Source organism: Cherax quadricarinatus, chromosome 82, assembly GCF_038502225.1.
Source record: "Cherax quadricarinatus isolate ZL_2023a chromosome 82, ASM3850222v1, whole genome shotgun sequence".
NCBI classification, from domain to species: domain Eukaryota; kingdom Metazoa; phylum Arthropoda; class Malacostraca; order Decapoda; family Parastacidae; genus Cherax; species Cherax quadricarinatus.
Window position 1 is genome coordinate 4,936,268 of NC_091373.1, and position 12,618 is coordinate 4,948,885.

Below are 12,618 nucleotides of genomic sequence, written 5' to 3' on the forward strand. Positions count from 1 at the left end.
CTGATTGCTACTAGGTCCTCTCTCTCTCTTCTTCCTGTGTGTGTGTGTGTGTGTGTGTGTGTGTGTGTGTGTGTGTGTGTGTGTGTGTGTGTGTGTGTGTGTGTGTGTGTGTGTGTGTGTGTATTACCTACAGCAACTATTATATCATAATAATTTTGTGAGGTTATACTTCTTATTCATCACCAGTCATTATATTCACTTGACCTTATCATTTTGACATCAACTTGATTCATATCCTTGAAACCTTTCCTTCCAATTTCATGTGCCAGTCTCCCAATCCTCCTCGCTCATGCTGGTAAATGTTGAATTTATTTTCTACCTATGGCCATAGTTTACTTTAAAGAGATTATTCAGCATAGATTCCTTCACCTCCTCCTGTGCCTTCTTGACATTGACAGATCAGTTTGTAATATTGTAGCTTTTCTAATTGTTGCACACTGGAAGTTGTTTCATCGCCAAGCCTGCACACTGTCATACTACACGTTGTGTAGTACCTTTTAGAAAGCAATAATTTTCTGATCTAAGGGCTGCAGCAAAGATGTTCTTGCAGTTATGAACCTGACAACGACATCTAACATACTGTACAGTATTTGCGACTGTGGAGAACCAAAACATCAAGGGATTGGCAAACTAACATTAGAGGGCTGCAGTGTACGGACAGTGATACACACCAGTCTGTCCTTTGTTTAGGCTATACTGTTTATATATCTTAAAATTTTAATTTAAATGACCCTGTAAAATATTAAAATGTGTACTACATATTACTATAGATGAAATACAAAAAAAAAAAAAAAATCCTTTAAATTTTTGCTTGTATAATTGAAACTCTTAATGTAAGATTCTTGATGAAAATGTTGGATAATCATAATTTGTGAATTTATAATGCTGTACATTTGTAGTTAGAAAAGAGAACACTGAAAGTTTGGTTAGATAGGGGATTGATTAGATTGGGTCTGTCTGATGGAATGGGAGGCAAAAATCTAAGGAAAAGCTTCAAGAAAACATTTTAATATAAATAAAACATGGTACTTGCAATGTCTGCTGTCCTTTTCCATTTTGTAAAGTGTTGGTACAGCATACAGTGTGTTACTAAGGATGGGCAGCAAAAACTGGCATGAAACACTGAAATTATTCCAGAAATAGGGTAGAATTTGCACTTATCACATGGTGTCATGTATAAGAACATATTGAATGAAAAGACACAATACTGTGACTGGAACTGTACACAACCCACATATAAAGAGGAGTTTATGATAACGTTTTGGTCTGACTTGGACCGGGGTCCCAGACTATTCATCTTACCAGAAGTTATCAGAAACATGGCTGGAACAAGCGTAGAAGCCTTCAAGAGGAAACTGGACAAGTATCATCACCAGGTGCCAGATCAACCAGGCTGTGATGGATATGTGGGGCAGCAGGCCTGCAGCAGCAACAGCCTTGTTGACCAGGCAAGCACCAATGGCTGGGCTCAGAGAGCAGATAAACTCTCGAAACTCTTCAAAGGTATATCAAAGGTACTTACAAAGTGACTGTAAATGGTCCAAGTCGGATCGAAACATCGTTGTGAGCTCACTCCTATGTGCGGGTTATTTGTGTATAACAGCATAGTTTTGATTATAATAGTAATAATAATAAGAAAAATTGGATATCACATTGGAGGGAGGGAATATGGAAGAAGTGAATGTTTTCAGATATTTGGGAGTTGTCAGTGGATAGGTTTATGAAGGATGAAGTAAACCGTAGAATTGATGAAGGAAATAAAGTGAGTAGTATGCTGAGGTATATGTGGAGACAAAGAACATTATTCATGGAGGCAAAGAAGGGAATGTGTGAGAGTATAGTGTGAAGTATAGGTTGTAAATGCTGCAGCGAGGAGGCGGCTGGAGGCAGTGGAGATGTCATGTCTAAGGGCAATGAGTAGTGTAAATATCATGCAGAGAATTCGTAGTGTGGAAATTAGGAGGAGGTGTGGAGTTACTAAAAGTATTAGTCAGAGTGCTGAAGAGGGGCTGTTGAGGTGGTTTGGTCATTTAGAGAGAATGGAACAAAGTAGAATGACTTGGAGAGTGTATAAATCTATTGGGGAAGGAAGGTGGGGTAGGGGTTGTTCCCAAAAAGGTTAGAGGGAAGGGGGGTAAAGGAGGTTTTGTGGGTGAGGATCTTGGACTTCCACCAGCAAGCATGCATGAGCATGTTAGATAGGAGTGAATGGAGACAAATGGTTTTTGGGACCTGTCAAGGTATTATGTGAGCAGGGTATTATCTTGTGAAGGGATTCAGGGAAACTGGTTAGCCAGACTTGAGTCCTGGAAATGGGAAATACGATGCCTGCACTTTAAAGGAGGGGTTCAGGATATTGGCACTTTGGAGGGATGTCTAGACTGTCGTATCTGAGTGCCTCTGTGAAGACAGTGATTATGTATGAGTGATGGTGAAAGTATTGAATGATGATGAAAGTTCTTTCTTTTTGGGAAACGGCCGATGTGTTAAAAAAAAAAAAAAGCACTAAACTCACAAAGGTATGACCACATAAACACTCACTTTATCATACATTCACTAGTATTTGCATGCCTTACTGAGCACCACCATGTAAATCATGTGTGAGATGATGAGGCTATACAATGGTAATAGAATTCACATATGCACAATTGTGTCATCTTGAATGTGAACATGATGATATTTGATACTTACTGATTTACATTTTTATTTTTTTATTTATTTATTTTTTTTTTTTTTTTACTTTCAGGTGGATGGGAAGCTATTATGTTGGCTCTGTACACTTTCATTCAAACGAGCATTGGCAAAAACGAAAGTTACAGATCCTGCCAGGCATTCACACATAAAACTTGGGTCACGCTCTGGTCACCACAAGGAAAAAGAAAGGTAAACTTGTATGTTGTGTAATTTTTCTTACCATATTTTATTTTAGAGAGCTGCTTTCCTAAACTATTACTATGCCTTGTGCAGTACTTCTTGAGACTGATGCATTTGCCATCATATACAGAGTTGGTGTATCATTAAAGACCAGGGCAAAAATCTTTTATTTTTGTTGTTTACTGACACATTACTGGAAATCATACTGTAGTAAATCTTTGCAAGCTTAAGGATTTTTATGCTGTAGAAAAACACATTATGGATGCCAGATCTAACCCCCAGCTTTGATGGATATGTGGGTTGTTATCAGTAACAGTCTGATTGATCAGGCAACAACCAGACAAGCCTGGTCTGGGACCAGGCTGCAGGAGTAGAAAAGTCTTAAATTAGCTCTTCAAAGGCATTCAAGGGTATGCCTAAAATTATTACTGCCAATATTCATATATGTATTGCTGCATAATTTGATTCTAAGATCCAGCAATAATGTGGTAAAAACCTTGGGATGTTTTCTTAAACCACTTGCATGACTCCATTCAGTGCTGAACCAGATAGAGTACTTACTGTCCTCATAGAGTCAATAAAGCATTTAACCTACCTGGAATATCTAAAATTACTGAATATGTATTCTCTGGAGTGAGAGATATGGGAGGAAATGTAAAAAATAAACCCAGTGAAAAGCAGGGGCACCATGGACACAAATAGAAAACACTCTATCAGCATTTTTGGGTCCAGATTATTCAATATTCTGTCAGAAGATATCAGAAATGCTGCTGGAGCAAGTGTAGAAGTGTTCGAGGAAACTGTATCACTACCTCTGTAAAGTACCAAATCAACCAGACTGTGATGGATATGTGGGTCGCTAACGGCACCAGACAACCTTGGCCCAGAGCTGGGCTGTAGGGGTAGGTTAAAACTCAAAACCAGCTACAGGTATATCACAGGTGGCAGACAAGGTTACTGTAATGCATTGGTGTCTCTGGGTTGTCTCATAGTGCAGTACTGACAGTACACCAGAATTTCAGTTAACCCTTTTTTTTTTTTTTTTCAAAATTCACATTACACATTATTTGGGTTATAATTTAAGGAGGTTGTTTTTTATTCACCAGTGTTTTGTGAAAATTTTCTAGCCAAATCAGTATTTTTTCATTATAAAAAAGATGTGAATATCACAATATTTACGGAACCATGGTACATAGTGACCTGTCTTTAGTATTCAGAGGAGCATGTATAGGTTGGCACAGTGCTGAATGCATGGCATATGAGTTTCAGTGTGGACAAGTATAAAATAATACATCATGGGTACAGTATAACAGTGTAAAATGTATGGAAATCCACTAGCAAAGACAGACAAAGGAGGACCCTGGAATAGTCATTATCAGTAACCTAATGTTAACTAGAGTGCCTGCCTGTGCACAGCAAAGTCAACAGATTGCAAGGTGTCATGGCTAGAATTTTTTCAGTGAAATAATCAAAACAATATAGGTAGTACGTTGGTAGACAGCAACCGCCCAGGGAGGTACTACTGTCCTGCCAAATGAGTGTAAAACTAAAGCCTGTAATTGTTTTAAATGATGGTAGGATTGCTGGTGTCATTTTTTCTGTCTCATAAACATGCAAGATTTCAGGTATGTCTTGCTACTTCTACTTACACTTAGGTCACACTACACATACATGTACAAGCATATATATACACACCCCTCTGGGTTTTCTTCTATTTTCTTTATAGTTCTTTTTTATTTCCTCTTATCTCTATGGGGAAGTGGAACAGAATTCTTCCTCCGTAAGCCATACATGTTGTAAGAGGCAACTAAAATGCCAGGAGCAAGTGGCTAGTAACCCCTTTTCCTGTATAAATTACTAAATTTGAAAAGAGAAACTTGTTTTTCCTTTTGGGCCACCCTGCCTTGGTGGGATACGGCCGGTTTGTTGAAAAAAAAAAATCAAAACAATATTATCAGATCAACCAGGCTGTGTTAGATATGTGGGTTGGTGGACCAGCAGCAGCAACAGCCTGGTTGACCAAGCAAGTACCAGACGAGACCGGCCTATGGCTGGGCTCCGGGAGTAGAAAACTTATGGAACTCATCAAAGGTATATCACTATAATTCACTTGTTAGACCTCACTTTGAATATGCTGTCCAGTTTTGATCTTCAATTAGTTTCACCAATGAAAAAGTGGAGAAGGTGGAAAGAAATTTAACAATTTATTCCTATTCATTAAAGAACAAACCATATAAAGAAAGAGTTGAAGCACTTGTGTAATTACTGGGGTGGGATTAAATTTTGGTAAATCAAATTCAAAATGGGAATTGACACAGTTACTTTTTGCTGATGATACTGTGCTTATGGGAGATTCTAAAGAAAAATTGCAAAGGTTAGTGGATGAGTTTGGGAATGTGTGTAAAGGTAGAAAGTTGAAAGTGAACATAGAAAAGAGTAAGGTGAAGAGGGCGTCAAATGATTTAGATAAAGAAAAATTGGATATCAAATTGGGGAGGAGGAGTATGGAAGAAGTGAATGTTTTCAGATACTTGGGAGTTGACGTGTCGGCGGATGGATTTATGAAGGCTGAGGTTAATCATAGAATTGATGAGGGAAAAAAGGTGAGTGGTGCGTTGAGGTATATGTGGAGTCAAAAAACGTTATCTATGGAGGCAAAGAAGGGAATGTATGAAAGTATAGTAGTACCAACACTCTTATATGGGTGTGAAGCTTGGGTGGTAAATGCAGCAGCGAGGAGACGGTTGGAGGCAGTGGAGATGTCCTGTTTAAGGGCAATGTGTGGTGTAAATATTATGCAGAAAATTCGGAGTGTGGAAATTAGGAAAAGGTGTGGAGTTAATAAAAGTATTAGTTAGAGGGCAGAAGAGGGGTTGTTGAGGTGGTTTGGTCATTTAGAGAGAATGGATCAAAGTAGAATGACATGGAAAGCATATAAATCTATAGGGGAAGGAAGGCGGGGTAGGGGTCGTCCTCGAAAGGGTTGGAGATAGGGGGTAAAGGAGGTTTTGTGGGCAAGGGGCTTGGACTTCCAGCAAGCATGCGTGAGCGTGTTAGATAGGAGTGAATGGAGACAAATGGTACTTGGGACCTGACGATCTGTTGGAGTGTGAGCAGGGTAATATTTAGTGAAGGGATTCAGGGAAACCGGTTATTTTCATTTAGTTGGACTTGAGTCCTGGAAATGGGAAGTACAATGCCTGCACTTTAACCCTTTCAGGGTCCGTCCCGTAGATCTACGGCTTTACGTTTAGGGTCCAAACTGTAGATCTGTGTCATGAGCTCAGCTCACTCTGATAAACTGTGAGTGGCACATTTGGGCCTAGATATGAGAGAATACATCTATGTGATATGTGTGCACCACATAAAACAGATCCTGCAGCACACTGTATAATGAGAGAAAAAAACTGAAGTCATGTCTTTTCGATTAAAACAGCGACTTTGCAGTGTTTTTTTGTATGTTTTTTATAGTTGTATTTGCTATTTCTTGGTCTCATTTGATAGAATGGAAGACATATTACAGAAATAGAGATGATTTTGATTGGTTTTAGCACTGGAAATGGCTTGAAACTGAGCTCAAAGTAGCAGAAATGTTAAATTTTTTCCGATAGTCAAGAGTACACAAATGACCTCACACGTCTAATACACGCCAGCTCGTGGGTCTAATATGCATTCACAAATATGGTGATGATATTTATACAATTATTACAGTATTGCATAACAGTAAATCTTCTATTTTTTGGTGTGAATAAAAATTCATTATGTGAATAAAAAATCAAAATGTAAGTTATTTGTAAAGCCTCAAAACGTAACTAATGAACAGAGGAAATGTTAGTTTAGTTCCAGGAATACCTACATTGTTTATTCTGGACCCTATTTTGAAATTGGAATATTTTGAACTTTGTGTTAAATTGGCCAAATTAACAATTTCCGATCACTTTAATTTGTAGTTGAAACAGTTGACTTGGCGATTTCTTGTGCTCAGTCGATAGAATAGAAGTAATACTAGTGAAATAGCTAAGAATTTGGTTGACTGGAATAATGTAATTGGCTTAAAATAGGAGTCAAAGTCGGCAAAATCGCCGATTCGTAAATATCGCTGACACATCAAAATTCGCGAGAGCATAATTTTGTCAATTTTCCATCAAATTTCATACTTTTTGTTTTATTACCTTCACAAAAAGATTCTCTACCATTTCATAAGAAAAAATAACAAATTTTTTTTTTGAAAATTCTTGGACACTGGGGCACCACTTCAGATTTGGGCCTTGGACCCTGAAGGGGTTAAAGGAGGGGTTTGGGATATTGACAGTTTGGAGGGATATGTTGTGTATCTTTATATGTGTATGCTTCTAAACTGTTGTATTCTGAGCACCTCTGCAAAAACAGTGATAATGTGTGAGTGTGGTGAAAGTGTTGAATGATGATGAAAGTATTTTCTTTTTGGGGATTTTCTTTCTTTTTTGGGTCACCCTGCCTCGGTGGGAGACGGCTGACTTGTTGAAAAAAAAAAAAAAAGATTGCTGACTGCTTGTAAGTTATTCATTAATAGGTAGAAAACATAAATTTTGGGCATAATTATAGTCTTTCAAGATTTTTACAAGAAATACTATTAGGTATTATTAGTGGAGCATTCAAGTTTTGATTAAGAAAATAGGAATTACTTTCTACATTTGTGTATCCTATTCTAGAAAATTGTGTGTGGTTCTGATTCCTCTATGTAGTGTGATATTTCTGTAAATGAGAATGAAAAAGTCCACTCAAAGTTTCACATACAATGAAGGCCTTACCACTTGCTATTCAATTTTTGGAAGTGCTTTTTCCATTGTTTTTACAAAAAGTCACACTACTTGGAGGAACTTTATGAGACCTTTCTGTATTTATTACTGTTTATTCTTATGTGCTTTAATCATGATTTTACTCTTGAAATTGTCTTATTGTATGATTCTTCTATAAATTAATATATTACTGATTACTAAGTTATGTAGTCTACATCATTTTAAGGCAAATGCAGTGGCAAGAAGGCTGGTTATATTAGGCTTAGGGAGGTTTATCTGTAGTAGCAACCCCTTGTAGGAGATAATAGGGCATGTAAAGTAATAGAGGTAAGTTAATAAATATCACATAATCGTGAAAAAAAACTACCCAGCAAAAATCATGGCTTTAAATCCAGGAAAGGGGAGAATATGAAAACACAATTCAGTAAATATTCTTTCCTTGTTGACAGCAGACCCAAGCTGAGTGGCCACAACAAAAGACCGAACAGACCTGATGTTACGAAGATACCACAAGAGGAACCTCCAGCTAAGGTATCACTCACTAAAGCTTAAGATGAGTAACTATAGCTTAGTAATATGTGAAATAAATAAATGGATATAAGTTCACTAAATATACTGTTAACGTAAAGTAATTGTGTGTACTCTGAAAGGTAAGTGAAGTTAAACTTGTGTTAAGGATTGACTAGGCTGTAACATGCATTGTTTTGTCTTTACCAGTTGGAATTTTTTTTTTTTTTGGGGGGGGAGGGTCATCAGTTCCCTAGCCTAGTTATACTGCTTGTATACCATACCAGTTTGAAGACTATTAGTAAATAAGCAATTTTCCTAATCCTTGAAAATTTGGTATTCTTCTTTATTTGGTGAGTATTGTGTTTATATTACCGTATTCTTTTGAGATAGGAAGTAGAGGAAATAAAGCACAGCCGAATGAACTTTTTATACTTGAAAAAATGTCACTTTGTTTACCCACTTAGTTTGGAGGAAAAATTATCAGTTGTCATTATTGTAGATTGACATTGCATTTAAAAATTATAACTTTCATTATGGATTCCCGATATATTTTCACCCCTTTGTCAACACTTACAAGTCTTTTTCATGTTTTCAGCTGGGATTATATGATACAGACAAAGACACTCAGAGTATGGAAATACATGACAATATTAAGGCTGTGGTAAGTGTCAGGTCATGAAAGAAGATAAACAGATGCTAGAAAGAATGAACTTATGCAAATTTTATGCAGTTCAATGAGAGATGCTGAAATTGCATTAGAAAATAGAATAGCTTGTTTATATTTTTATTGCATAATCGAGTGGGTAGGGTAGGAGCTTTATTTTAAAGACTAAGGTAACAGATGGAACTGTAATGGGCTTTTGATTTTTCACATTGATACTTATCGTTCGAGTTCATATAATGCCGTCTGAAAACAACTGACACACTGATCCTGTGTCATGGATTGCTCTCAGCTCACCTGTATATGAAGTCTAACCTTGGGTAGTACTGTGAAATGTTAAATCCACAGTCAAACATATCTAGTAGGATAAAGTAGAAGATACCCCCTGAGCATGATTTTGTGCTGGCATACTTAATCACTTGCGTCGGTCACATTTGTTTAATGATGTGCCACTATATATTCACAATTTGGCGATGAAATTTTGTTGTACAATAAAACGGATAAAGCTGCTGTGCTCATTGAGGTGTCTTGGTTTGTCATCAAGATTGACAGGTCGATATCATGAAACAAATAAATATAGTGGCTGTTACATTTGACATCCACTACTTGCTGCTTCCAGTGGTAGGAAGCTTAACCTGTCTGTGTGCCAGCAACTGTGTGGGTGTATTTGTCATAAACATTTGTGAGGACCAGCGTGTTCTTAATTTCACAGGTATCATGAAAGTATTGATTGTATTGAAAAACAGTTTCAGTGATGTTTGGTGTAACACTGCAGATATAATCAATATAAGTGATTTATCAGAAGTATTTTAGTACTAGAAGATGTATTAATATAACAGATTGGACAAAGTCATTGTCACATGCAACAAGCAAGCAAGGACAGCTTGACTGGTGAGTACTGCTTACATTACTTAAGATTTTTATTTCAGCAATATTAGGGCACCAGGTAATGATGCAGCATATGGGTGTTAGCATGGACCTGGAGAAATTGCAAGAGGATTGATGTAAAAAGCAAGCCAAAGATGTGGTAAGAACACATCTAAAAGAAAATTAAATTGAAATACAGATGAATTGACATGGATTTAAAATGGAAAATTTCTTCTGTGCCTGAATTAAGAAAAATTAGGATGAGATAATAAAATTATATTAAGGATAGCATTACAAGACCAAATAAAAGTAAATATGGTTGAAGACATTGTATAGGTGTAAGGTAAAGAAATAGGGTGTAATTATTTATTTGTATTTAGATAATGCACTACATTTCATGTACTCAAGTGAACCTATGTTGCACAAAGACAGATTTGTGCTTGAGGTGCCCAAATTATAAAAAATCTTGAATGTAATAGGAAATGGACTTGTTTGCTCATTTAGGGAAACATTTGAGAGGACATGTGTGAGCATCTTAGATACAAGTGAATGTAGGCAAGTGGTTTATATGATGTGATATGCGTCGGAGTGAGAGCAAATTAATATTAATGAAACGATTCACGGAAATCAGTTTGCTGGACTTGAGCCCTGGAGGTGGGAAGTATAGTGCCGGCTCTCTGAGGGTTGGGGATATTGAAGTTCAGAGGCTCATTTGAACTGTGATGTCAGCATGCTTTTGAGTGAGTGAGTGCATACATGTGTGTATACTCACCTATGTGTGTGTGCATGCACATGAGTGCCCATGGTGTGTTGCGAGAGACAAACAGACACAAACACACACACACAAACATTTTTGTAATTGCCGACTGTATTTACCATATGTTTAAAAGAAACCAGGAAATAATAATCATAATAATTGATGGGATCATGAAAGAAATGTTAAAAGCAGGTGGGGATACAGTTTTGAAGCATATATTTAGGTAAGGAGACTTTTGTTGCTGTCTTGGATTTAGCAAAGGCATGTGATAAGGTGGATAAGGAAGCAATGTGGCAGATGTTGCAAGTGTATGGAATAGATGGTAAGTTAATAAATGCTGTTAAGAGTTTTTACGAGGATAGTGAGGCTTTTGTTAGGTTATGTAGGAGAGAGGGAGATTATTTCCAGTAAAAGTAGAGCTTAGACAGGGATGTGTAATGTCACCATGATGGTTTAACATATTTATAGATGGGGTTGTGAAAGAAGTGAATGCTAAGGTGTTGGGTAGAGGTGTGTGGGATTAAAATATGTGGAATCTAATACAAAATGGGAGTTGTCACATTTACTGTTTGCTAATGATACTGTGCTTTTTGGAGATTCAGAGGAGAAGCTGCAAAGGTTAGTGGACAAATTTAGGAGGGTGTGTAAAGGAAGTTAAAAGTGAACTTATGCAAGAGCAAGCTGATGAGGGGTAACAAACAAGTTAGGTAATGAAAGATTGGATATCAGATTGGAAGGAGTATGGAGGAAGTGAATTTGTTCAGGTATTTGGGAGTGGACGTGTCAGCGGATGGATATGTGAAAGACAGGTGAACTATATAATTGATGAAGGAAAAATGTGGGTGGTGCAATGAGGCATCTGTGGAGACAAAGAATGTTATCCATGGGGGCAAATAGGAGGTTGGAGGCAGTGGAGATATCTTGTCTGAGGGCAATGTGTGGTATTCCTGGGGTCAACGCCCCCATGGCATGGTCCACAACCAGGCCTCACAGTGGATTAGGGTCTGGAGATTAGGCGGAGGTGCAGAGTTACTAAAAGAAGGGGTTGAGGTGGTTAGGACATTTAAAGAGGATGGAGGAAAATAGGACAACTTGGGGTGTGCATAAATTTGTAGTGGATGGAAGGTGGGATAAGGGTTGCCTTAGGAAAGGATGGAGGGAGGGAATAAAGGAGTTTTTGTGTGCAAGAGGCTTGTACATCCAGCAGGCATGTGTGAGCATGTTAGACAGGAGTGAGTGGAGGCAAATGGTTTTTGGGACCCTACGAGCTGTTGGAGTGTAAGCAGAGTAACATTTTGTGAAGGGCTTCAGGGGAAACCGGTTAGCCAGACTTGAGTCCTGAAGGTGGAAAGTACAGTGCCTGCACTCTAAAGAAGGGGTGGAAATATTTGCAGTTTTGGAAGGGCATCTGAACTGTAGTATCTATATGCCCCTGGCAAGAGAGGGATAGAGTGGATGATGGTGAAAGTGTTTCTTTTTCAGGTCACCCTTCTTCGGTGGGAGACGACCAGTTTGTTAGAAAAAATAGTTGTTGCTTTTATTATTATTTCCTGGTTTCATGTCAATATATGGTGAATATTTTTACAAATACGTACCGTATATGTATATACTTTGACAAGCCTGGCCCATGGCCGGGCTCCAGGAGCGGTAAGACTGTCGAAACTCATCAGAGGTATATCAAAGGTGTGGGATTAGGTTTATTTCATGGCAAAATGTGTAGGCAATTTGAAAAAGTTTCTAAAACTTTTAATCAGATCTAAAAATTGTATTAACCCTTTCACTGTCAAGACCCTTGATCCTGAAGTCACTCTGTGTCAAAGAATTTTCAAAAAAAAAAAATTCTTATGAAATAATAGAGAATCTTTTTCCGATGGTAATGACACCAAAAGTATGAAATTTGATGGAAAACTTACAGAATTATGCTCTCACAAAGTTAAGCAGTCTCGGCGATGTATACACATTGGCTGTTTCGCCCACTTTGAACCTTATTTTTGGCCAAATTCATTGTTCCAGTCAACCAAATTCATAGCTATTTCTTTACAACTCCATTTGTTCTATCAATTGAGTACAAGAAACCACCCATTTACCGATTTCAACTACCCAATAAAGTGGTCAGAAATTGGCAATTTGGCCAATTTCACACAAATTTCAAAAGATGCCAATTTCAAAAT

The 12,618-nt window shown here is 37.6% G+C and overlaps 1 protein-coding gene across 1 annotated transcript in view; it reads left to right on the top strand.

The window, feature by feature from the left end:
• Window positions 1-12,618, top strand: part of LOC128702870 (uncharacterized) — a 56,095-nt gene that overhangs the window by 15,056 nt on the left and 28,421 nt on the right. Inside the window, exons 4-6 of the mRNA XM_070102640.1 lie at window positions 2,747-2,883; window positions 8,102-8,183; window positions 8,758-8,823. Of these exons, the coding sequence (XP_069958741.1) occupies window positions 2,747-2,883; window positions 8,102-8,183; window positions 8,758-8,823 (285 nt within the window). The remainder of the gene's footprint in view (window positions 1-2,746; window positions 2,884-8,101; window positions 8,184-8,757; window positions 8,824-12,618) is intronic.